This window comes from Corylus avellana, chromosome ca2, assembly GCF_901000735.1.
Source record: "Corylus avellana chromosome ca2, CavTom2PMs-1.0".
Taxonomy (NCBI): Eukaryota; Viridiplantae; Streptophyta; class Magnoliopsida; order Fagales; family Betulaceae; genus Corylus; species Corylus avellana.
Window position 1 is genome coordinate 619,469 of NC_081542.1, and position 26,937 is coordinate 646,405.

Consider the following 26,937-nt stretch of genomic DNA (forward strand, 5'->3'; position numbering starts at 1 on the left):
GACAACGATGCGTTATACGGGGCAAGGGAAAACCCGAATCAGAAAGTGGAGTGCAGTGTAAAGTTGCCAAACAGGAGCGTAATTGTAGTAGAACACATGTTGATTGATGGTGGTCCGTGATCGAACGAGAGGCGATATTCGGATCCAATGGCTATAAAGACGAAGCCCCTGATGGTTGGGTCACATATGATATCAGATTGCCCTAAACAGCCTTAAACCCCCAACTCTATCTCCATCCACTGAAATCTGTTGCTCTGAGCTCCCCCCCCGGTACCCGATCGGCCACGCCACGACCAAAATATTAGACATTCTCAAATTGACTATTTTGTACAGACTCCCCCCCAAATAATTCCAGGCTCCAGCAAAAGAGTGAGCAGAAAAATCCCTCTCTTACTCTGGTTCCTGACCTTCATTGGGACTCTGCTGCTGCATCTCTTTTTCCAAATATGGAGCATTTTCTTTTTTGAACAACTTGGATATGTGCAAGCTCATTTGGTCAGTTAATACTCTGACACCCTGCTATAGCCTATACTATACTCTGCTCTGCCATTTCATTCGCACTCGTAAATGTTTTATCACATATGACAGATTGTTATAATCTTATAGGAGAGGTTTGGTTTAGAATTTATATTAATGATCATAATATTCTAAATCTAAGACAAAACTCTTCTCTCCCAATAATCCACACGCACAGACGTAGTAATTACTAGGAGTAGGGGTTGTACCTAATAATAAGAGGCGACCATGGAGATTGAACCTCTGAGCATGGGCAACGAGGTGATTGAATTTGACATGATGGGTCTCGCTGACGACGTCGTCGACATTGAACACCCCGTTGACGATGATGAAGACCTTCTTGACAATTCAGCTACCACTGCTGCTGGCGGTGCCGCCAATCACCTTTACATCCCTCAAGGTGCTGGTGACACTGATCTCGAACCCTACGAGGGCATGGAATTCGAATCCGAAGAGGCTGCCAAGTCCTTCTACAATTCCTACGCTCGCCGTGTTGGCTTCAGCTCCCGTGTCAGCATGTCCCGCCGCTCCAGACGTGATGGTGCCATCATTCAGAGATCTTTTGTGTGTGCCAAAGAAGGCTTTCGCGTTGACAAGGACAAGCCTGGCCGTGACCCAACCAGGGTCAAGCGCCCCCGGGCTGAAACCCGTGTTGGTTGTAGGGCCATGTTGGTTGTCAAAATTCAAGATTCTGGCAGATGGGTTGCCTCCAATTTTGTCAAGGAACACAACCATGAGCTCGTTCCCGCGGATAAGGTGCACTGCCTCCGCTCCCACCGCCACGTCTCTGGTTCTGCAAAGTCCTTGATAGATACCTTGCAAGGTGCTGGGATTGGCCCCAGTGGAATCATGTCTGCACTCATCAAAGAATATGGTGGCATCAGCAATGTTGGTTTCACAGAGCGTGACTGTAGGAATTACATGAGGAGTAGTCGGCAGAGGACCCTTGGAGGTGATACCCAGCTGCTCTTGGACTACTTGAGAAACAAGCAAGCTGATAACCCTTCTTTTTTCTATGTTGTGCAGGGAGATGAGGATCAGTGCATGAGCAATATTTTCTGGGCTGATCCAAAGGCAAGGACTAACTATACTTACTTCGGAGACACAGTTACTTTTGACACGACTTACAGATCAAACCGATACCGGTTGCCCTTCGCGCCTTTCACTGGAGTTAACCATCATGGACAACCTGTGTTGTTTGGTTGTGCTCTCCTGATAAATGAATCTGAGGCATCCTTTGTTTGGCTGTTTAAGATGTGGCTTGAGGCAATGTCTTGGCGGCCTCCAGTCTCAATAACCACTGATCACGACAGGGTAATTCGCTTGGCCGTTACCCAGGTCCTTCCTGAGACCCGTCACCGATTCTGCAAGTGGCATATCTTTAAAGAATGCCAAGAAAAGCTATCTCATGTGCTTTCTGAACATCCCAATTTTGAAGCAGAGCTCCATAAGTGTGTCAGCCTGACAGAATCCACTGAAGAGTTTGAGTCTTGTTGGCTATCTCTTATTGCTAGATATGATCTCAGGGGACATGAATGGCTACGAACAATTTATGCCGACAGGTGGCAGTGGATCCCAGTATACTTGAGGGATGCATTCTTTGCTGAAATGTCAATAACACAACACAGTGATAATATAAACTCTTATTTTGACGGATATATCAATGCGTCGACAACCTTACAGCTGTTTGTTAAGCAGTATGAAAAGGCTCTCGAAAGTCGGTATGAGAAAGAAGTCAAGGCAGATTATGATACCATAAACACTGCTCCAGTCCTTAAAACCCCATCGCCCATGGAGAAACAGGTAGCTGAGCTTTATACAAGGAAATTATTTATAAAATTCCAAGAGGAGTTGGTTGAGACAATGACTTTCCTGGCAACCAAAGTTAACGATGACGAGGCAATTACGACATATCGAGTTGCTAAATTTGGAGAAAGTCATAAAGCGTACTTTGTTACATTTAATGTTCGTGAGTTACAAGCAACTTGCAGTTGCCAGATGTTTGAGTTCTCTGGTCTTCTTTGTAGACATATACTGACAGTTTTTAGGGTGACAAATGTTCTCACTCTACCATCCCGTTATATTTTGAAACGTTGGACAAGGAGTGCCAAGAGTGGTGTCATATTGGAGGAACGTGCCAGTGATCTGTTGAATGGTGCACAAGAATCTCTTTCAGTTCGGTACAATAATCTTCGTCATGAGGCCCTTAAGTATGTTGATAGAGGAGTTAAAACTGCAGAAATTTACAATGTGGCAATGGGTGCTCTGCAGGAAGCTGCAAATAAAGTTGCTTTTGCTCAAAGGAATAGCGGGAAAAGCACTTTTGTCAAGGCAAATGGCATAGAAGATTGTGCACATCAAAGAATTCTATCAATTAATACCTATGGGGATCATCAATGTGATTTAGAACAACCTCTCTCATTGGTCAGTTTCTGTTATTTATACTTACGTTTACTGTTTTTGATATTTCTTTTCGAGCTTTCCATCTTTTAGTTTATCGATGTAGTTGCTTGTAACTTGCACATTCAATAATGAATTATCGCCTTAAAAAGATGTTGAAAATTACCTACCTCTCATTTTGCCAAAGAACCATAGCACCAGCTGATCTCCCCCTATAGAACAGTAGTCTAAAAGCACCCTGAAGAAAACTAGTTTCATCAAGTAGCATAATTTTATACTAAGGTTATCTCCATTATCACTTCCAATGTTGTTGGAACATCATCGCCTCAGTTATAGAATTGTCATCCGTATGAATAGTCTGCTTCATCAATTTCAGTGTATTTTTAGTCATTTCTTCCTGTCATTGCCATCTGATAGACAACTGTCATATCATTATACTGTTTTTGGTAAGTTTAGTATACTTGATCCAGGAAGTTTGCGTGTAGTTAGTGTGTGTGTGTGTATGTATTTAACTATTTATCTAACCTTATAGTGGTCATTACTCTTATGGACTATGATTACCTCTGGGCAGCAACACCTCCTCCCAGGCCATCCTTTTGTCTGTACTCTCATCTCTGATTTTGCACCTTCTCATATACCATATACTGAAGTACATGATTTGGCATTCATCAACTAAAAGAGTTTAACCATCTTCCAATCTTCTTTATCCAATTACCAACATCCTCAATACTCATATCATACAACCTGCAATCTCTCAGGCTCTGATATGTGCCGTGTCATCTCATGCCAGCTGTATCTATTATCATGTTTCTTAAAATGCTACTTCTTGGATCATTTATTATTTAAATGGCACATTTTGTCTCTCTCCTTGTAAGTGGGAGCAAAGGTTATTTTCTAAAAAGTCAGCAGATGTTCACTTGCTTATTTTGCAAATTAGCTTCGAGATTATCTTTAGTAGCTATATGACAGTCATCCATCCGCTAGTCACATCTTTTTCATTCAATTTGCAAATGAAGAACCCAATTTTTTAATCTCAAAGTAATTTATCCTCTATAGAGATGGTATTGATTGCCCTAACCATTTTGGATTGCATGAATATTAGCTATTAATGAACTACTACATGACATATACTCATTTTTAACAAAACTATTACCTTTGTCCTTGGAGTGTTCCTAGCGAACTCCCTATAATAGGTAGTTTCCTTCCCTAAATTTACGGAAAATTTCAAGTCACAAAAAGTCGGTCATCTCTCTTCTCTCACGCCTTCGTTCAAGCACCTCCCCATTCTTCAAATTGGTCTTCAATGGAGAGTTCAACCCACATCACACCCAAAAAAAAAAAAAAAACGATAAGTGCTCATTTTCCTTCAAAATCACAATCAAAAAGTTCTATCATCACTCGACCATTTGTAAATCAAAGCACAAAATACCTATAAATCTACACCCACAGGGCCACAGCCACATCAACCTATCCAAACTTAAAGATTGACAAACTTAACAAGCAAGAATCAGCTTGTACACAAGGCCAAATAGAGACTAAAAATTTGAGGTATGATTTTGGCTCTAGCCAAAACCCATCTGTTGAAGGAATCCGCAACTGAGACCCACCCCACCACCCGATCTGCTCTTCAACCGCGACCCACCCCATGGACGCCAGTCCCCACGCCAGATTTGCACAATGCCAGCTCCTCACCCCTCTTTCTTGCCCATCCTCTCTATCTCTCTCAGCTCGATCCCTCTCTCACCCTCTCATCCGCTCTCTCATCTCTCTCTGTCAACCATGCCTGGTGAAGGAATGAAACAGAAGGGATGGGGCTTGAGTTTTCTGTATCTTGCTTGATGGAGAGAGAACATGATGTTCAGAAATGGAAGGGATGGGGCTTGGGGCTTGGTTTTCTGCATCTTGCTTGATGAAGAGAGAGAGAGAGTGCTAATAACTAAATTAAATGAATAAAATAAAATAAAGATAAAGAAAAAGTAAAAAAATAATATTTTATTGATATTGAGAAATCTTAAGGAAAGTTATTGTGGAATGTATTGAAATAAAGAAGAAAAAAGTAGTTTGGTTCCTTAAATTTAGTAAAAATGAATGGGAAGCTACTAAGAATGCTCTTAGTCTCTTAAATCTACGTATGGCTTGAGAACCCCCTTCTTTAACATAAAAAGGATATAACCATTTGAAACCTTCCTAGTATCAAAATATAAATAAGTAAAGAAGAAATAAGCAATAATAACTAAGACATAACTGTAAATTTGATTATTGGTTAATTGATACTGTGTTGAATGATGTTAGGTAAATTATGATCAGTGTACTAAACATTGTATATGCCTGTAGGATGAGCAAGACAGGAAAATCCAAAAGCTATTGCGACAACTTGAGCGTGCACGACGAAAATGTGATGTGTATCGAGCCAATTTGCTTTCAGTTTTGAGAGATATTGAGGAACAGAAATTACAGCTTTCAGTTAAAGTTCAAAACATGAAGTTAGCAACGAAAGACTGAGATCGGAATGGCATTCCCGTGAATGATCCAAGTGCGTTGTCAGACCCGTGATTTTCCCCACCGGTGGAATATGGAAATTGCTGTAATCCTTTTCTGAAGACTGAAAGATGGAAGTGACAACGCTAGTTGCTCTCCTAACTGCACTGACATGCTTATATTTTGAATATATAAAGAATGCTTATATTTTGAATAAGTTGGAATAATTCAATGCTTATATTTTGAATAAGTTGGAACTTGAATTCCTATTGATTTTTTGGCGAGTTTATGTACTTACCTACCTAAAGATAAATAGGAGTAACTTCACTTTAAACCCATGAATTACTATGCGATTTGACAAGCCCTTTCAAGCTTCAAAACCTCTCAATTTGAACCCTTGAACTTTCAATTGCAGTTAATTTGAATCACTCTATTAGATTTAACTGTTAACTTCTAACAGCAATACCTAAAAAGACCAAAATATTTATGATTTTCGTTTTTTTTTTTAAAAAAAAATAAAAATAAAAAAGAAAAAGAAAAAAAGACCCGCTGGTTAGGTCAGACCCACACGGGTTTGGCCAGGACCGTGCCATGGGTCTGGCCGAGACTGGGTAATAGCCAAACTTGCGTGGGTCTGGCCTGACCTACGGGTCACAAGGCCAGACAACCTTTTTTTTTTTTTTTTTTTTTTTTTAATTTGGAATTGTGAGTAAATTTGAAATTTTATAAAAAATTCAAGGGTATAAACGTTATTGTCTTACTTTTAACATTTAAAATCTCATGGAATAGTTTAAATTGATTGCAATTAAAAGTTCTGAGCTTCAAATTAATAAGTTTTAAAGTTTTGGGGGAGGGAGCTTGTCAAATTGCGTGGTAATTCAGATTAATAAATATTATGAAACTGCTTTCCCTCTCTCACCCGATTGTGAGAGCCCCTTCACCTCCAACCTCCTCCCTTGTTAGTGCCTTGGAGGAGGGAAGAGCTATGCCTCCTCCCAATCTCCACTCTTTGCTTTCCCCTCTCCCAAATACTTTGGAATAAAGACCTAAAGGTCAGCCATTCGCCTACAGCGTGAGGGTGAAGAGGCAAGATGGCTATACAACCCACTATGGACAGAGAACAGCCCCAGACCGCCACTGAAACCACCCTGTGGTTAGTTTTAACAACCATCCGCCCGTTATGCATCTAATAAACCTAAGGACTAGTTATGAGTTGTGGTTACCATGGTAACCAGCCCTACATGGTCAAGTGGTTACGTACCCTTTGCACATCCATATCTCACTCTCCCAAATTCAGAGACTCTCTTAAGTCAATAATTTCTCAGACTAATGATAAAAAAATAATAATTTCTCCGACTACTAAATTGCATATAATGCCGGGTTACTTGCAGAATAATGGGCGTCTTGCCCATTTGTCTCGTCCCTAAAGCAGTAAAGCATGCCCCCCGCATAGCAAGTTGGAAACCAGAGTTTTCACTCGCTATAATTGTACCGATATTGCTTTTCGCCTATTGAAGGCATTTGACGACCTCCATGGCCACCATATGTCCACCAAAAAAACATAAAAAAGCAGAGGACCTCCAGCGGCCATCGCCTGGCAAATATATATGGACTTTGTTTCTGTTGTATAAATACCGCATTAGAATAGAAGGAAAATAATAATAATAATAATAATAATAATAATAATAAATACTGGATTACATACTCCCAATTAAAAAAAAAACGAGCAACAGTCGTGATTTGTTCAACAAACCTGTTTTCAGCAATTGAATAGTCCCAATTGAAAAAGAATGAACCAAAAAAAAAAAAAAAATCCTATTCGGATTTGATATATATTATTTTTTTTTTAAATAATAAATAAACTGCCAAATTGCAAAGTTGAGATCATGGTTAGGCAAGACTACAAGAGACCTTATTTTTCTGTGCACCCAACCATACCGAATATGATAGCATAATGATGAGGGAGCAGTAGAATACAAATTAAGATCCGATCAAAGAATTTTCAGTTGAAGGTCAGCATAGCCAACCCGTGCTTTGTGCCTTTCAAAGAGATCTTGCAGTGCTTCAACAAACTGACGGTGAGCTTCGATGACCTGAAACACAAAAAGAAGCAAGTAAACTGATGGAATTACACATTGCTTGCTCATTAAGGGTTATGAGCTTGCCGAACTATAACTAGGTAGAGCTTGAGTCGTTTGCAAGGCCCTGAGGATTTCATTTACAAGTGAACTACATATATAGTCATAAAAAAACATAATAGTGCAGCCTGAGCCAGTGTATCCATCACTTTTAAGCATAGGAGTCGGCCCCTGAAGTCAATATGCATAACATATTAACATCAGAAGTCAAGAAAACACCACATGACAATGCAAATAAGTTCCCCTTCCATATACATTATGCTCAACATTTGAGCAGCATTCATACCTCTTCCATGGTGGGATGTGGATTCTTCTTGAGTTCAATTGGTCTACCCACCACCACATGCATTGGATGCCTAAAGGGTAAAGGAGATCTGCAAAAGAGAAAGAACCGCCTTTAGATGATCGCCAACTCTCTGCACATTTCCAGATGTTGCAACTGCAGACATATTCTCAAACAAATGCATCCAGAAGTGACAGGCCGAGAATTTCAATAAATAAATTGGATGAAGAAATAAAGGAGGACAAGGAGGTGGATGAGCGTAATATAGTGCAGAAAGTAAAGATATGAATGGAACTATACACACCCCAAAATTCCCCAGAAGTATATTGGAGTGAACTTGATAGCTCTAGAAAATTGTAGGAAGAACTTCCCTCCAGGCTTCCACCACTTATAAACATGCGACTGTTGCACAATTGGGCAAAAGAGAGCAAATGAGAGGAATAAATTAGTTGTTTTGGGTAAAGCAGAAGGCATCACTGTCAATATTTTGTGAGTTTCACATGGCCTCAGATCTCAACGTATGATCATGGACCAATAAAGCATAACCATTAAATGCATATCAACCGCAAAGCAGCTGCTACAATTAGAAAATCCTAAAACCTAGTAAGTTCACAGGTTCTAATACGAGGAAAAAGAAGGGGAAAATGAGTATCAAGAACCAATACCTGACCAAAGCAGAAAACTGGAACCAGAGAATGGCCCATTTCCATGGCTATGCGAACAAATCCTCTTCTTGTCTTAAGGAAAGCAATCTACAAAGGAAAGACATTAGAAATCTCTCTTTATATGTGCATATGCATATACACTCACACACACACACGAGAGAGAAGGATTTCTATAGTCAAAATCAACACACATAATTTAAGCAATGATACAATGAGAAAAGAGCTTAATATTGCCCTTTGATTGTATAGCCAAGAATGTCAATCTTTAACTGTCGTGTTCAATTATTATCCAATATCTGCAAACAGACATGGATGAGTACATGGAAACATTAAACAGACATAAACATACAGCATGAGGAAGAGTTAAAAGGTTAAACCTCAGAACCATGCTCCATAAGAAATGTCTCTTGCACTCCCCCTGGGACTATGATGCAGCTATAACCAGCTTCCAAGAGGGAGATGAAATTTTTCTTCGTCGCAGGTGCAAGACCCAACCATGTCCATATGTGCCTCAAAAAAGGTGTGTAGAACACCTAATCATTTTTCTCACACATGATGAGAGAGACTGAACATAGAGGCAGGCTCCATTGAATGTATACAACTTCAGGGTAAAAAGAATCTTACAGCGCTACTAGCAAGGACCTTTATCTTTGGGAGTGGCATGAAACCTGTAAGGTCAGCAAGTGAAACAACGCCAATTGGCAAAACTGAGTGTGGTTCATAACCAAAGACTGCATAAAACACAGATAGAGGTTAGTACTTTATCAAAACAAGGAGAAACAAAAGGCTATTTGGCTAATTATAGTGCTAAAGCACAACATAAAACTATTGCATCAATGGCTTACTAATTTAAATTCAGCAGGAAAATAGAAATGAGCTAACAACTGCTTTCTTGACTAATGGCTAACAAAGCAAGCAAAGAGTAACCACATCTCTCTCATAACTCTACTGAACAATGTGTTCACCTGAAATCCTATTGACTGGCAACTGTTGGGGAGATTAAAACCTTGAGAAGTTTTCAGTGAGAGTATAATATTATATGTTGGACACCACTCAACCCAAAAGCTTAAACTTATGGATTCAGACCCAACTATATTATATTAAGCACTCACACTTGTAACATCTTTCCAATGTAGGACTCAATCATTTTACATTCACAAATGTATACTCAACAATCTCCCCCTCGTGTGAGTCCATCACTATCTTTCTACACTCTCCCTTGAATGGAAGGTTTTTTTATTAATCTCAAGGGTTGTCTCTCAGATCATTTGTGTGTTATGTGGGTTTGCCCATGCCATGCACCTTTGCCTATGTTTTAGAGACTCGTTTGTGCCCGTACCATGAACTTTTGCCCCTTGCACCAGGTTCCCTCAATCATTCTCGCACCTTGCACCTTTGTCCATGCCTATACCACTCTACTATAGCGTACACCACCATATCCTTTGATATCCCTTGTTGGGGAGATTAACACCTAGGGAGGTCTTTTAGTTTGACCATAATATAGTATATTGTGACACCACTCAATTCAAAAGTTTAAGCTTATGACTTTGAACCCAACTATTCTATATTAATCACTCACACTTGTGACATATTCCCAAAGTGGAACTCAATATTTTTACACTTACACATGCATATTCAATAGTATTCCAATTTTAAGTTTATTGTATCTTCTTCTTCTTCTTTTTTTTTTAATCCATATCAAGCATAAAATCAAGGGATTTCAACGTAACACCAAGAGGGTAAGAAATGGCTACATAGAAGACCATGCTCAAGCAACCTTTTTTACCTCCCACCTAAGTCATAACTCTACCTTATCCTGAACAAGGTGTTCAACCAAAATCATATTGCCCGGCTTTCACATCTTAGAACACCCAAAATAATAACACAATAGAACATTGATATAATTATCACTCCATTAAAAAGCAAAGGAGAAAATAAAAAATTAATAACACGCCACTTAAAAATTAACAATTAAAATAAATTAATACAAAATTTCACTACCATTCAAATCGCTTTACAGAGTATGCTCAACACATTGCTCGCATTTTACATTGTGAATAGTCAAATTACTTGAAGCTCAAATTGTTCACTTTATTTTGTACTCAAAGCAAATACCATTATAAAGCCCCAAGTGTTTAGGATCTGAATACCATTTTGTTCAAGATTAAACCTGGGTGTGCATGTGCCTGGTCTAGATAATTGGGCCAATAAGTTGAATTGGATCCTTCATTCATTATCTTGTGTATAAAAGATGCTCCTTTGTGTGAGTACTTGAAGATTAAATGCTCGTACTGAAAGAAAAAATGGTTGCAATTGGTCAAAAAATTGAAACTTGTGGTTGTTGTTGGCATAATGCAAAAACTTCATTAAGGCCATCTAATTCTGGAATTTTCTAATACACTACCAATGGTTAACAGATGCCTTGCAAGACCTTCACAATTCCCTATATAGGACTTAATACATAGTCATGCAATCCATCCCGGGGTAAACTATTATTATTTCTATACCTTTTATTTGTGGGAGAGGGAAGAGATGGGAAATATGTTGCTATCTGTATGAAAAGGTATTGCACCCAAAATCTTAAGATGTGATCATAGGGAAAGAGATGATATTCGTACAGGAATAAAATATCAAATCAATAAGTCACAGACAAAATGTATAATTGGAAATAAGACGGGGGCTGGCACAAGATATCCTTAGATTCAAAAGGCTTCGGGTCAGGTAACTAAATGCATTTTTTTCTTTTTTGCAATCACTTGATCAAAGGACAGAGCAACGATTAATTCATGTGCCACAATACCTTTTCTCACCATCTCAACCCAATTTTCTTATGGGATTGCTCTTGATTATGCAATGGGTAGAGAAATCGAAAAGTTTCAGAATATATTTTATAATAGTAATAAAAAAAATAATTAACAAAAAAAAAAAAAGGGGAAGAAAGATAAGAGTAATATATGGGCTTCGTAACCATGTTCTCATCCAAAGATTTGCCTAGAGTAAACGATAACATGCAGTATCTTAAATCTCCCATCCTTCTAGACGATGAAAGGAGCAGGGAAAAAAAAGTAAAGAAAAGAAAAACAGAAGATAATGCTGCAATGGGAGAATGGAACAAACCATAAGCACGATCAGGATCAAAGGCTTGTATGTCCTCTACATGCAGAGTCACTGGGAAGTAACTGCAACCATGCTTACAAATATACCTGCAAATAAATTATTATTATTATTATTATTTTAAATTTTTGATTAAAAAAAAAAAAAAGAAGAAGAAGAAGAAGAAGAAGCAAACGCTGAGTAACTCTGAAGAAGGGGAAGAGAATAGAAACAGACCTGGACAATCGTCGGCCTAATCTGCTTTTATCGTCAACGGGAATGACCATAAATAACGCAAGCAATCCGAAAACCCTGATTGAATACAAGTAGAGCCAAAATTGAAGAGGAAGAATAATAATAAAAAAGAGAGGAAAAATAAAAAGGGAAAGGGCCAGAAAACGAACAAAAGGGATTTGGAAAGAGGAAGGAAGTAAAGGGAGAAGAGGAGCAAAGCAACGTTGAAATGGATGGCCCCCAGCCATATCCCCAGCGCTACTACTGTGTGTAGTACGTTCGATTCGAATTCTTCTCTTCCCTTAAATACCCTCGGCTGCGGCTCCGGCGTTCTCTCCCTCCCCTCTACCGTCACCATCCTCAGCCTTTCCTTTCCTTTGTGCTTCTTCTTCCTCTTCCAAAATCCACAACTTAACCAAAAGGTGAGGAAGTTCAACTGCCGCTGACTACAACTAAAAGCTGTCTACCCTTTGTTGCCTTTCGAACCAAAATAATAATAGACTTGCTATGATCCAACAAAAAAAAAAAAATTGGAAATAAAATACATGGCATCATTTCATTGGATTCAACGTCCTCTAAGGCTCTAGCTCTTTCTACTTTCAAGTTTGTGGACCGTCTCACTCTCATCGCACACTCACATGACACGATCACATGCTAACATTGATTACTTCACCCGCTGTTTCTAGCCACGTGCAGCCAGGATCGGGCTGGGAATTCCCATGAAATTTTTTTAAAATCTGGGCCATTGAATCTTCGTCTAAAAGTTACCACATGTGTTCCTAATGAAAAAATAGTAAAATATTATATATGCAAAATAATAATAATAAAAATATATGGGTTCGTTGGCAAAAATGGGGTGGCCAATATATATATATTTATATATTTATATTATCCTTTTGTTTTATATTTTATTTTTAAAATTTAAATAATATTTTATTATTTTTTAATTAGTGGGACAGCTTCTAGACCCTTAAATGAGATTCATTGGCCAAGATTTTTTTAAAAAATTGATGGGCAGTCCCCCAATTAATGTTGGGGATCCCGATCCGTACAACCATGCCATCGCTTGCTTGTTTGCGTGTGAGTTTGTATAAAATTTTCCATGCCCAACGATCACCTATTTCTACTTTATCGCAGGCCGCACCCCTGGCCCCAAGGATGGGGATTCAGACTCCGATTACTAAGAAAAAATGAAATTCTCATTTTGTTAATATTAGCCGTTAGAAGAATCTAAGGGTCCCAGATAACTCAATATCAAAACTAAAAAACAAACACAACCACACTGGATTATATATCAAATCTGAATTAAAAAATTAATTAATTAATTAATTATTTTTTTGTTAGAGGAGAAGGGGGTGGCTCGCCGCCACCCCACCCATTTAGGATGGCGCACGGTCACTCCCAACAGATCTGGGGGTGGCAGGGCGCCACCCCCAGATCTGCTGGGAGTGGCGGCATGGCCACCCCATGGCATAGGGTTAGCCACGCGCCACCCCCACCCATGTCGCCCCTCTAGGGTGGCTTCTCCTCCAACCAAAAATAAATTAATTTTTTGATTTAGATTTAATATATAATCCAGTGTGATTGTATTTGTTTTTGTGTTTTGATATTGGGTTATCTTGGACCCTTAGTATTAATATTGTGTTTTGATTTGACAGTTAGTATTAAAAAAATGAGAATTTTATTTTTCTTAGTAATTGGAGAGGATCCAAATCCATTATTACTACCTTAAGAGGACTACAAGTCTAGACTTGTTATTTTATTTTATTTATTTTTTAACAATTCCTTTACTTTCAAATGAAATAGAAATGGAGAGTATCATTTTCCAAATTTTCCACGCCCAACGATCACCTGTTTCTAATTAATCGCAGGCCGCAGCCCCTGGCCCCAACGATGGGTGCATACGGATTATCCGCTTTGAATATAACAGCAAGCAATCACGTCATCACGTTTTTGTTTTCTTTTAGTTTTATAACAGAGGAAAAAGACGCGTCACCTATGCTATTTTTTTTTCCCTGAGCAATACAAGGGAAAGAGGGAGGAAAAAAAAAAAAAAAATGAAGAAAAAAGACAAATGCTTGTTTTTTAAGTTAAATCAAAGCGCGGATGACCTGGATCAAACTGGCCTAGTTTGTGGAAATCGAAATCAGAGCAATAAAGTCGTGGAGTAATGCTATCTTTTACGTTTCTTTATTATACTTATATCATATTAACTTGCATAATTTTTTTATGTCACGTCAACCAATGTGACACGTAAATGCAATAAGTGTAAGGAACTCAAAGTCGTGGTAATACATATACATTATCGATTCTCAAAATCAGCTACATTTTACATGAGATTCCAGGTTTGGCAGCTGCAATATTGGGAGTCTGGGACTGATAGTCATGACTCAGTCCCAATTTATTCCCAAGCTTGGGCTGTCCACCTTTAATACAATAAGAAAGGTCCAACTTCATAATATAGACTCAATCCATGGATATGAACAATGAGAGACTGAATTTTTTCAAGAGTTAAGATTATGTATTGATTAAAATAGTTTAACATTAACTACCTAATTTAGGGTTACCGCATACTCCAGCATTACAAATATCTTATGAGGCAAACAGAATCAGCAACTATCAAATATGCCTTGATATTTAACAGGTAAAATACAGTAACTAAAACTCCATGCTGAACATTTTCTAGTCCTTGAAGAGAATATTTAACCTTTTTGTACACTGCCATCATTTTTACAATATTACTATCAAGGGTTTTTACATTCAAGTTTTCAACTTTTAGAACCGAATAAATCTACCCAGATTTCTGTTTGTTTAACGGGTGCCATTTTTCCCTTGAACCAATTTCCATAACCCCACATGACCCATCTCGAGTTTTCCAAAGTAACTCTACATGGCAGTTAATTGGCAAAGATTTGACCCTACAGATAGCCATCCCTCCGGTCTTGTTCCTCAGCTTCCTTGTTAGCAGCTTGAACAGATTTGAACCACAGGAATCCCTGTATTCAGCATTCATGTTATTTAGCCATGGCCTATACTTGAGCACAGATTACTTAGCAAAATAGATGTAGAACCGGATTTGAGAATTTGGGCGCTTATGAAAACATAAGTTAATTTCAAGATCTAAGAAATCAAATTTGTTAGTCCTCTGGATTTCTTGCTTTATTTGTTTATGTCACATGTCAATATTCCGAAGATCTTGTTATCGTATATGTCATGTAATAATTTTTTCGATATTATTTTCATATTTCACATGTATTGCACATGTAAAGTTAGATATTCAACTATAAATAGTCTTGGTCAGTGTATAGTTTTACTCTCTCAGAAATACAAAAGCCTTTTTTGTATATTCTTTTCTTCTCTCTTCCTTTTCTCTTAACATGTTATCAAAGCTATCATTATATGGCATTCAAGAGTGGTGGAAAGCTTTCACTCATTGTTGCGTTCTCTTTACTGTTTGAGTATCTATGGGTATTATTTCATTAAATAAATAAGCCCTAGATTCTAGGGGTGTTGATCTACATTGTGCTTATTCCGACCACTCAGGTGCCCTCACACCCCACTTGAAGTTCCTGATAGACACTTCCACACACCGCTAGTTGCGTAATCTATGGCACAAGTCCATAATCCACTTGGCTAGCCCAACCTCGGCCCACCTAGTGGGCCTCCATCTCCCATCTCCCTGGCATACCGTCGGCCCAACTTGCCAACCACCACTTAGCCTAGTTCATCTCCGACAACTCCAACCATTATTCTCCACCATCTTCGACCACCATCCACCACCATCTCCAACATCTCTAGTTGTCTAAAGACTCAAGTAATAGTGCTCGCCACATCTATAAGGACATTTTGGGGTCATAGCACATGTGTGGCTAATGCTATTTCCTAGGTCGTTACATATGGCATCAGAACCACCTAGTTATTAGGGGTGTCAACCTGGTCCCGATTTTTGGCCAAAACCGGGGACTGGAACTGGGGTACCCCGGTTTTTGGTTTTTGACAACCGGAACTGGGAACCGGGTCCCGGAATCAGGGTCCCCAGTTTTTGGTTTTTTGCAACCGGAACCGGCTCCCTGGTTTTCCGGTAATTTTTTACACCCCTACTAGTTATGCGTCGTGTGGTACTGTCAGTACTGCATGACGTGGCACTGACGAGAATGTCAGGGTTAAGAGAGAGGGGGGGAAGGGGGTAATTATTTATTTATTTATTTTTATAAGTAATAAGTATATTATCAAATGTGCAGAGAGACGCAACTCATGTATACAAGAGGTTATAAGGAAACCCCTATTGATTAGAAAAAGATTTACAGAGCTCTAAGAAATCAGAAAATGTGGACTCATGCGAGTTTGACCAAGTCCCGCTCTAAAAGAACAAAGTATGTAACGCCAACTTCCTCAACTCAATCATGCCGCTCTCATTATCCTCAAAGCTGCGTGCATTCCGTTCTCGCTATAAACATCACACATAATGGGACGAGCCTCCACATACGCAAAACATGCCTATTACCCAATTGACCCCTCCAACTTTCCAAGATATCACTCACCTTTCGTGGCATAGCCCAACTCACTCCAAAGAGTTGAAAGAATACATTCCATACCTCATTTGCAACCTCACAATGTAGGAATGGATGGTCAATGGACTCTCCATGGTGTTTACACATATAACACCACTCCATTACCATAACATTCCTCTTTCGTAAGTTGTCCAATGTGAGGATTTTTCCTATCGTTGCCGTCCACACAAAGAAAGCCACTCTTGAGGGAGCCTTCACTTTCCAAATACTCTTTCACTGAGCAAACGCCTATGCGGGTGTAGAGTGAGTCTGATAATAGCAGTTCACTTCAAAGGTATTTCTTTTTTATAGAATCCAACAAATTCTATCCTCACCTCCACATCTGATTTTTTGGGAGTACAACAATGCAAAGAAGTGCATTACCTCCTCCAATTCCCAATCATACATGGGTCGAAAAAATTGGACATTCCAATGAAGAATATCATTCGGTCTCTCCATGTACTCCTTCACCCACGCATCCTTATTACATGCAATATTGAACAAATCAGGATACACGAGTTTCAGAGGGTATTCCCCACGCCACACATCATGCCAAAAAAGTACTTTTGTACCGTTTCCAATATCATATCGTACATGTTGTGCAAAGCCTTCCCACCCCCTTCGAAAGGGAATTGTAACACCTCAATCTCATATTGGGAAGATGGGTAGCCTACATAGAGAGTGAGTGGTTTATAAGAGAAATGTTCATGGGTGTTAAGTCCAACATTGTTTACTTACTAAGTAAAACTTGGCTTTATAAGTGATTTTTGGGAAATTCCAAATTGGCTAATTATTTTGGGGTTATAGCGCAGATATGACTAGCTTTTTTTCCTAGATTGTTACAAATATGCAGTGAATTTATGTCTATTCGTGTCTCTTTGCTGCATCAATCACCTCCACCCATGCTTGATAATGCTCTCAACAAACTCATCTCAAAATAAAACAAAGTTCACTAGAAGCTCAAAACTCAAAGGGGGTTACGCTACAGGTATGTCATCCAAGGGAAGTTTGACTCCTCCTCCAATTCATCCTCAACTCGGTCTATAAAGTGCAGTTTCTACAATTGCTTGAGACATCATTATAACAATTGTAGGAAAAATTTGGGAAAACAAAAATTGGGAGGGAGTGCAGCCAAACAAGGGTGGTCCATCACCTAGTTGCCAAGCCAAATGCCCTTAGAGTTAATCAGCTGGCCCAAGTATGTCCATGGGCCCGTGGCCACGCATTGTTGCCATGATCCAAGGATCGCACAACACTAGCATAAATGACGTAACAATATGCATAGGCCACAGTAAGAGGAGAAGAAAGCAAATTTTCTGAAGTATAATGTTTTAAAGGAAGTTGTTTCTACTCATAGTATATGATGAATAAAAATATTTTTCTTAAAGTTGGTTTTATAAAGAACTTAATTTAGTGTTTTTCTTTTTATGTTGAGGTCCACATTTTCAAAGACAGTTTTTCAAAGAGTATTTTTAAAATCTTCTTTCTCATGTTGAGTTGAGAGTTTCAAAGAAAGAGTTTTCAAAGGAGAATATTTTTAACCAACCGCTTTTAAATTGGTTGGGAATATTATTTACTGAGCTTTTTTGCTCATTTGTTTTGTTCTCAAGTCAAGTTGAGATTTAGTAGAATGCCGGATGCAACTTAGATAAGGGATTTCATTTCATGTCATGTTTTAAGATTAACTTATTTTCGATAAGTGCCTAAGGGCCACAAGGGAGAAAAAATTTCAGACACTTTTATTATGCTATGAGCTTTACGTTTTTGCAATTATTTTTAACAAAGGCTTTTAAACTCATGCATTTAAGGTGTTATTAAGTGCAGAGTTGTTCTTATTTATGACCTTTACGCCTCTAAGGCTTCTAAGTTAACAAACCTAACGCCTTGCGGGTTGGGGGTGTTACATGTTTTGTTCTTCTTCAACCACATGAGCCCATTAAGTTAGAGCATTGGTCTCGATTATGTTGTTTCTTAGGTTATGGCATTGAATATAAGGGATATTGCCGCTATGACTTTATATCTCAGCAATTACATATTTCTTGCCATGTGAATTTCTAGAACACAAGATGTTTTCTAGTTTATCTAATTTCCCTTCCCCTACGTTAGCTATTCGCCCATTTTCACCAATCCTTCCATTGACCTGGATCCAACTTCTTCTAACTTTGATGCAGGTTTTCCGATCTCTTCAGTCGACTCGACAATGACCTTTTCCAATGACTGTGCAAGTGTGCTCCATTTGCTAATCCTTCCACTACCTTTTTCGAGACTGATTCCACTGCCATTTTAGAACTTCAAGAGCATTTCCCTCTCATCTTATTGATGATAACTATTTTTCTTAGGGGTGGGTAGATTAATCGTTGACTGGTTATTGACCGCCGCCTAACAGTCACTGACTGTCAATCGACTTTCAGCGGCCAGTAGGCAGAATAAAAGTACTGTTTCAACATTGGTTCAGTAGGCGGTAGAGATTTTTTATAGGCAGTTAACTGAACTGTGTTTTTTTTACCGATCCAACCAAACCATTTTTTTATTATTATTTGAAATCATAATGACATCGTTTCATTTGAGATGGGTGGGCTAATCCATTGTCAAATCCAATGTAAAAATTTGTCTAATAAACACTTGTTTAGCCCAAAAAACAACCATTTTGGCCTATAAAAACAGAATGGCCCAATATTTAAAAATAAAATAAAAACCACGGTTAATCGATTAACTGACTAACATGTAACCGACTTAGCTAAAATAGCCGAAAATCGTTACCATTGATATGAAGTTGGTTAATTAATTGACTTAACCAACCCTGGTGGTTCGGTAGATGAAAATCCTACCATCACCGATTTAACCGATACCTAGCCCTAATTTTTTTGCTCTTGCAACTCTTCGTGAGCCTTGCTCCTTTCTTGAGGTCAATACTAACCCTCTTTGGCAACAAGCCATGTTTGAAGAACTTCAAACCCTCACCAAAACCCACACTTTGGACTTGGTAGATCTACCTCCTAGAAAGACTTTTTTGATAAGTACAAATTAAGAAAGACTAGTCCGTTGCAAGTGAATCTAAAAGATCAAAACTTGGTCAGATAGATATGTTGAGTTATACAAAGCACGTCTTGTGGCGAAGAGGTTCACACAAGAGTATGGTATTGAATATGAGAAAATTTTGCTCTTGTAGCCCGTCTCACTTCTGTTCGTTTCCTACTTGTTGCAATTCCATCGCATGAACCCCTTTCAGATGGATGTTTAGAATGTCTTTCTTAATGAGGATCTTGCAGAATAAGTTTATATGAAGCCTCTTCCACATAATAAGGTTTTTTGTCATTGCCGAGCACTTTATAGGCTCTAACAGGCTTCCCAAGCCTAATTTGCCAAATTCAGAGGTATCATTGCACGGCTTGGATTTGTTTCACTCTTACGACTCTGCCTTATTTATCTATCACACTGATATTGGTATTATCCTGCTCTTACTTTATGTGGATGACATTATTATTACTATAGACCATACACATGGCATTCGTACACTACAAACTCTTCTCAGTCAACAATTTGAACTGCAATATCTGGATACTCTTAGTTGCTTCCTTGGTCTTAAGGTCTCATCCAGCTCCAACGACAATTTTCTCTCACATGCGAAGTATGCTTATGATCTTTTGTAATGCCCCAACTTAACTGACAGTAAAACAAACAATAGTTCATTGGAGGCTAATGTTAAACTTTGTACCACATAAGGTGAACCACTTTGAGTGACGCTCTTTATCACCACTTGGTTGGCAACTTGATTTATCTCCTTGTCACATGGCTGGATATTGCCTATGTTGTGACACTCTTTATCGCCACTTGGTTGGCAACTTGATTTATCTCCTTGTCACATAGCTGGATATCGCCTCTGTTGTGCACTTGGTCAATTAATTTATGACCGAACCATGCTATGTTCACTATGTAGCCGTCCTTCGACTCCTTACATAGGTGAAATCGTGGAAGGGACACTATCCCATGGCCTTCATTTTTCTTCTCTCTTTTTCGGATTTATAGGTCTATTCTGATGCAGACTAGACAGGAGATCACAATAACCATTGCTCTACCAATGGTTACTATTTCTTGCTAGGTGACTCTATTATCTCTTGGTGCAGTAAGAAACAATCAATTGTTGCTAGATCCAGTAAGCCGAAGACAGCACACTTGTTCACGCCACCTTTGAACTTGGTTGGCTATGCTAGCTTCTACAAGACATAAGCGTCATTTAGATCACCAGCTTTCCAATTTACTGTGACAATTAGGGTGCCATACAGATAGCCCACAATAGTGTCTTTCAGAAGCATACTAAACATATTGAGATCGACTATCATTTTGTGAAACATCATAGTAAGGTACTCTCTACCTATGCTATGTTACCTCCACATATCAGCTTGCAGATGTGTTCACTAAAACACATCCTCGCCATTTCCATGCTCTTCTCTCCAAACTCAAGATGTTCTCTACTCTAGCACCTTGAGTTTGCAGAGATGTTAGAATCCTCCGGATGTTGCCTTATTTTATCTATGTCACATGTCAATATCATGAGTATCTTGTTACCATATTTGTTATGTATTAATTTTCTTGTTATTATTTTCCTTATTTTACATATACTGTACATTATATTGCTAGACTATATTTAACTTTACAATTTAACTAGCCATCAATATATATATATATTCTCTTCTTCTCTCCTCTATCTCTCTTCACCAAATTAAAAAAGACAAGAAAAAACAGAAACGAGATAAATTCAGAACTTACTGAAACGGGAATACCAGTAAATGCGAAAAATCCAAGCAATGGAGCATAAAAAATGCTGTCTGAGTTCAAAATTCCAAACACAGGCCTTTGGTTCACATATTCAAAAACAGAACCTATCTGCAGTCCGAAAGTTAAAAGAAAATTTTAGAAACAAAAGAGCATTTGATAGAATTAGTTTTGCAGGTCATAAAATGAAAATGAAGAGGAAGAGGAACTTACAGCAGCAATTGCAGTGACTGCCGAGGCAAGTAAGTAAACATAGAAGGGAATCTCAAATATCTGTTGCGATTTACTTTCCTTGCCTTCATCTTGAGCCCAAGGAGGGGGCACATCTGAATCTGCCCTGGCCCAAGCAGGGATTGTTTCTTCAGTCTTGCTAGGCTCTTTAGAGCTTTCGGTCACAGCAAACACAGAAAACCTATGAGATATTTTCTTTTGAGAACCATGACGACTCGGGTTTCTTTTTGCAGTTGCTACATCTAGTATTCTCCGTCCAGCAACGAGGAATGATCTGTGGTACAACGGATTTTCTTTTCTAGAACTATGTATTAAACTTGAATTCCATGGACACAAGAAGCCTGTTGCCATAGTTTCCTCCTCTTCCTTATAATCCTTCCCCGTTCTCCTGATTCTGTAACAGAAGACATAGAGATCAAAAGTACAAAGAATATAAACATCTTTGGGGCATTATGACGCTCTACAAACAAAGATTGCTAATTAACCCACACTTTGTAGTGGTAAATGAAGAGATGGTTAAACAAAAGAACAGAGACGAAAGGAAGAGATATTAAACATAAGGCGAGGAGCTCGTAGAGCTTACCTTTGCCGCTGTCTTTAGATTGTGGCCCAAATGAAGAAAGAGGAAAAGAGGCGTTAGATTTGAAGGCTCCGGCTTCTATGCGGTAGTGAAAACTACCGCATAGATGCTGTTGCCCAAAACAGTACCGTTTTGGGCAAAACGGTACTGTTTTGGGCAGTGAAAAGTTGGTTTATAAAAAGTACAATTAAAAACTCATTAAAAATTATAAAACAATAATAATTAAAAAACTAAAAATATTAAAACTAAAAAACTAAAATATAAAAATATATATATATATAAACCAAAGGGGTGCTTGTGGCCGAATCCACCACGCATGGCTGGTGGCCATTGAGGTGGTTCCAGCCACCCCTAAAAGGGCAAAAGAAGAAATCAAAAAAATTTGAGTTTGGTTTTTGGGGTGGCTGAACCACCTCAAGGGCCATGGTGGGTCGGCCACCCCATACCGGCCGTGGATATTAATTCCGGCCTCCTCCAATTTGGAAGAAGAAGAAGAAAGGAGAAATTGAGGCGTCCAAACAGAAAGATGCTGCAATCCCAAGCAAGGCTATGCCTCACAAACCCAAACTCCCCCTCCCTTCAAAACCCTACCCCACCCAAACTCCCCCATCATCAACCACACAGCATCTCCAACCCTCCCATTTCTCATCCGCCACTACCACCACCACCACCACCTCCTCCACCCTCCTTTCTCCCATCTCTCTCCCAGTCTTGGTCCCTTCTCCTCCAAATGGCACCTTGGCCTCCAAACTCTTCGAGCTCTCACCCAATTGCTCCCTCCGGCTCACTGCCTTCCGCAGTTCGCTTTCTACTTTCCTCTCTTCCCAAACCCAAGCGCTACCCTCAACGACCCCACTCGATTCCTCTCCCTCCTCCATCAAAGAAATCATCTCCCTTTTCAATCCCTTCAAACCCAGCTCTTCGAAGCCGTCGCCAAACTCCAAGAAATCCTTGATCTTTAGTTTTTTTAGTTTTAATTTTTTTAATTATTAATTTATTTATAATTTATAATTATTAATGATTTGTTTATTATTTTGTTAAAAAAAAAAAAACTTACTTTTTAGTGCCCAAAACGGCAACTATGCGGTAGTTTTTTTTTTTTTTTGAAGGAAAATCATTCTTATCTCATTAATAGAGGAATCAAGAGCATTAAAACTCTTATAATCATAGAACATAACGTTCTGAAAGATCCTAGCCGAAGCTAAAAGATCAAAGTCGTAACTAAAAGATTACACATTAAAGACGCCAAACATCCGCTAACCTATAACTAATCTTCAGTTGGAATAACAGATCTGCGCTAGACAGACACAAACTAATGCATAGGTAGCACTTATTCCTCGACCCTGGAATCAAAAGGACCCCATGCCGACATACATCCTCCTGAACCCGAAAGCCAGGATATCGTTCACATCCACAACCCCAGGGGTCTGGACCAAAATAACAAGCGAGGAGATCAAGAAAGAGGACATGGCCTTATTACAAGCAGCAAGAAAAACAAGAAAAATACGGGGAAAATCAAAGCAATACAACTAAAAATTTAAAAATAGGAGCACACTAGGCGGATGACAGCAGCCGGAAGAAAAACCGATCGCGTGCTTGCCGGAAACCGATGCGTACATGGCGTTGGAAGCACATCGCGGTAGGGACGCGTGAAAAGACCCAGCAGAAGACACTAAACAGCAAAGCTGGCGCGGAGGAGATCGGCGGCGCACTCAAAGAAATTGAGGGGAAGTTTGAGTGAATCCCCCATGAGCGGCACCCATAAAGTGTGCCCAAACAAACACCTAGCAAGAAAAAATAAACAAGCAAACAAAGAATAACAACAGGGAAAAGAAAGTGAAATCCAAAAACAAACACAAAAAAGAAAAGAAACATAGATCGGGGAAGAGAGGGGGGGAAGGAAAATGGGGAAGGGAGGGGGAACAGATCAAGGAAAGAGAGGGGGAAAGAGAGGAGGGGGGGAGGGGGAGAAACCCCTCCCCCTCAGCTGTGCAGCACTTCCTTAACTATAACTACCGCATAGAAGCCTGATCCAGATTGGAAATACCTTGTTTCAGCCACACATAAGCGGTCATGCGTGTGCGTGTCCATTCTTCACCCTCTCTCGCTCCTTTTCTGTTCTCTTTCTATGTGCGTGAGTGTGGTCAATTTGCAGTGGGGGACAGGCCAAGCCCACGATTATTTTAATCTGCTTGGGCACTAGATTGGTCTCCCGGCCCATGGCTACCTTTAACAATAGCGAATTTATTTAGATAATGTATACGATTTTTTTTTTTCTAATTGAATAGGGGAAAAGAGGCTATAGAGAAGGATCTTTACCACGCTTGATCCGAATGGAAGAGAGAATAGGAGATTCTGTGGGAATGCTTCCAAAAAATAAGATTGGAAGTAGCACATTTAGCTAAAGCATATGCACAGTAATTGACACATCTAGACACTTTCAAAGCAAACCAACTTTGAAAGGAAGATAAATTCAGTCTAATGTCAGAAACAATAGAAGCAAAATTCCAAGACTCAAAAAGGGAGGGATTGTTAATAGCCAAGGTAACCAAAAGAGCATCCCTATCAAGGTGGAAACGGTCACAACCTGATGAAATGACCAGCCTAGTTGCAAGAAGGGCAGCTGTAGCTTCACCTTGCAAGACGTGCACATTAGGAAGCTTCTGAACAGCTGCAAAGACAATATTACCTGAGGAATCACTAATGGTTGTAGCAGCCACATCAAAAGTATTCTTAATAGCCACATCAAAATTGCCCTCAAGACAACCAGGCCTAGGAGGAACCCAAAGAGAAGGCAATGTAGCATCTTGCCATGTAGAGAGGTGGAGGTTTAATGACGAGGAAATAAGCTTGATCACTTTGGCAGGAATAGGTTGTAAGGCTTCATGGACTAATTTATTCTTGGAGAACCAAATAAGATCCAAAGTGATGGCAGCAAACAATTGAAATCTTTTAACTTCCTCCTTGGGAATAGCCAACCATTCAAACGGATAAATGATAGCAAGAATCCAATCCGAAATAGGCATAGAAGAGAAAACAACAGTGTTAAGAGGCCACAGAGAGGACCTCCATAAAATTCTTGCTAAATCATAGTCCAAAAAAGATATGATTTGTCTTTTTCTCTTGGGGACCTTTACAAAAAGGATAGACCCAAGCATCCCCAAAAGACGATGTCACAAATCGACCTATATTGCCCCGAGAAGGAAGAATATTTCAAGCAATTTTCCAAAGGAGATGCTTTAGCCTAACTTGCAGTTTTAACCCCCAAAGGGCATGCCAATCTTCTAAAGAAAAAGGGGACATCCTACCACCAAAAGCATAAGAGAGCTCATGGGCAGATTTGACAGGAAGAGCCCATCTGGGGAAGGAACCCAAACCCACTTATCAAAAGAACTAATCTGGGGCAAATGAATGGAGAGAATGTGTTGATCATAATCCGAGTCAAAAAGATCCTGCAAAAGATGTCTATTCCAAGACCTATCTTCAGAGGAGATCAAATCTGCAACACAAAAATCAGGAAGCACAATCAAGTTAGGATTCGGCTGATAATGTTTACGATTGAGTTAAGAAATAGAAGTATTTTTATATTTTTATAGTTTTTTTGTTTGGCATAGCTTTTTAAGTACTAAAAGTACTTTTAAACTCCTTAACGTACTCTCAAAAGGCTCTTAATTCCTCAGGTGTCGCCTTGTTGGTAGCTCTTACAGTGTAGTAATTTGTGTACGATGTTAATTTTTTATTGTGTCAAGGCATAAATATAAGACTATATACATCGATTATAATCTAGCGTATTTAATTAAATGGATCAGATTTTTCAACTTAATTCGTTAATTTTGTGTTGGGTTTGTGTCGGATTCATGGGTTGTATCCAAAATTAACATTCCTAAATATCGTGTGTTGGGTTTAAGTCATGTCAATGTATGTGTATAAGATTATATAGATTAACTTTAATTTGACCGTATTCAATGATTTAAATTTAATTTAAAATTTTTTATGAGAAAAAAAAGAGAGAAATTAGAATTAAATGTTTCAAATCCACGTGAGTAGAATAATTATTATACTGGCAAAGAGTTTTTCATAGTAAATAGAAGATGCCAAGATGGTAAACATTTCAATCTCAAGAATAACTTGGCAATTGGTATGTTATCAAACATGTATTGAGGAAATTACTAAGGCTCTGTTTGTTTCGGCGTAAAATATTTTTCGTCGTAAAATATTTTAAGGGAAGTCATTTTACATGAAAATATTTTACGATGAAAATAGTTTCTGACGTTTGGCGCGCGCACGAAAAATCACAAATATTTTTTATATTCACAACATAAAAATACTAATATACAATAATTTTAAAAAATAAAATATAAAAATACCCGACTGGGACTTGACTAGGATCTGCCCAGGACTTGACTGGGAGTTGTCCGAGACCCGACCGGACCTGCTCGGGACCCGCCCAGGGCTTGACATGGACTTGCCTGGTACTTGACTGGGACTCACTCTAGACCTAGCCGGGACCCTACTGAGACTTGACTAGGACCTGACTGAGTAGGTCCGCGCGAGTCCCAAGCAAGTTCCAGCGGGGTCCCGGTCAAGTCTCGATCAATTCCTGAGTAGGTCCAGGTCAGGTCTCGGGCAGGTCTCGGGCGGTTCTTGGGTAGGTCCTGTGCAGGTCCTAGGCAAGTCTGGTCAGGTCGTGGGTGGGTCCTAGTAGGGTTCAGGGCGGGTCCCGGTCAGGTCCCGAGTGGGTCCCCGGCGAGTCCGGGGTGAGTCCCGGTCAGGTCCAGGGCGGGTCCCGGCGAGGTCCCGGGTGAGACTGAGTCAAGTCCCGGGCGGGACCTGGTCAAGTCTCAAGCAGGTCCCGATTAGGTCCTAAGCGAGTCTCGGTCAAGTCCCGGAAGGGTCTTGGGGAGGTCCTAGGTGGGTCCTGGTCAAGTTCCAGGCTAGTCCCGGTCAGGTCTCTGCAGGGTCCCGGGCAGGTCTCGAGCGGGTCTTGGGCAGGTCC

General features: G+C 39.4%; 3 protein-coding genes across 5 annotated transcripts; 1 reads left to right on the forward strand and 2 right to left on the reverse strand.

Annotated features, from left to right (window-relative positions):
• The first annotated feature begins 20 nt into the window (after window positions 1-20).
• Window positions 21-5,611, forward strand: LOC132171758 (protein FAR1-RELATED SEQUENCE 5-like). Its single transcript, XM_059583155.1, has 2 exons — window positions 21-2,940; window positions 5,251-5,611. The coding sequence occupies exons 1-2, from the start codon at window positions 745-747 to the stop codon at window positions 5,416-5,418; spliced, it is 2,364 nt and encodes a 787-aa protein (XP_059439138.1). The 5' UTR covers window positions 21-744; the 3' UTR covers window positions 5,419-5,611.
• A 1,584-nt stretch (window positions 5,612-7,195) lies between these two features.
• On the reverse strand, window positions 7,196-12,297 carry LOC132171796 (diacylglycerol O-acyltransferase 2D). The gene is made up of 9 exons (XM_059583197.1): window positions 11,978-12,297; window positions 11,811-11,885; window positions 11,598-11,683; window positions 9,105-9,211; window positions 8,858-9,013; window positions 8,481-8,567; window positions 8,120-8,217; window positions 7,819-7,906; window positions 7,196-7,487 (listed from the first exon to the last, which is right to left on the reverse strand). Exons 1-9 carry the CDS (start codon window positions 12,163-12,165, stop codon window positions 7,386-7,388), a joined length of 987 nt encoding a protein of 328 aa, XP_059439180.1. The 5' UTR covers window positions 12,166-12,297; the 3' UTR covers window positions 7,196-7,385.
• Window positions 12,298-14,418: 2,121 nt separating this feature from the next.
• On the reverse strand, window positions 14,419-22,053 carry LOC132173050 (uncharacterized). Of its 3 annotated transcripts, none has more exons than XM_059584607.1 (4): window positions 21,945-22,052; window positions 21,344-21,755; window positions 21,125-21,241; window positions 14,419-14,803 (listed from the first exon to the last, which is right to left on the reverse strand). In XM_059584607.1, the coding sequence occupies exons 2-4, from the start codon at window positions 21,710-21,712 to the stop codon at window positions 14,726-14,728; spliced, it is 564 nt and encodes a 187-aa protein (XP_059440590.1). In that variant the 5' UTR covers window positions 21,713-21,755; window positions 21,945-22,052; the 3' UTR covers window positions 14,419-14,725. The 3 variants fall into 3 exon arrangements, with proteins under 3 accessions (XP_059440590.1, XP_059440592.1, XP_059440593.1); XM_059584610.1 differs by having other exon boundaries at window positions 14,713-14,803; window positions 21,139-21,241; window positions 21,945-22,053; XM_059584609.1 differs by lacking the exon at window positions 21,945-22,052 and having other exon boundaries at window positions 21,344-21,938.
• Window positions 22,054-26,937: the final 4,884 nt, after the last annotated feature.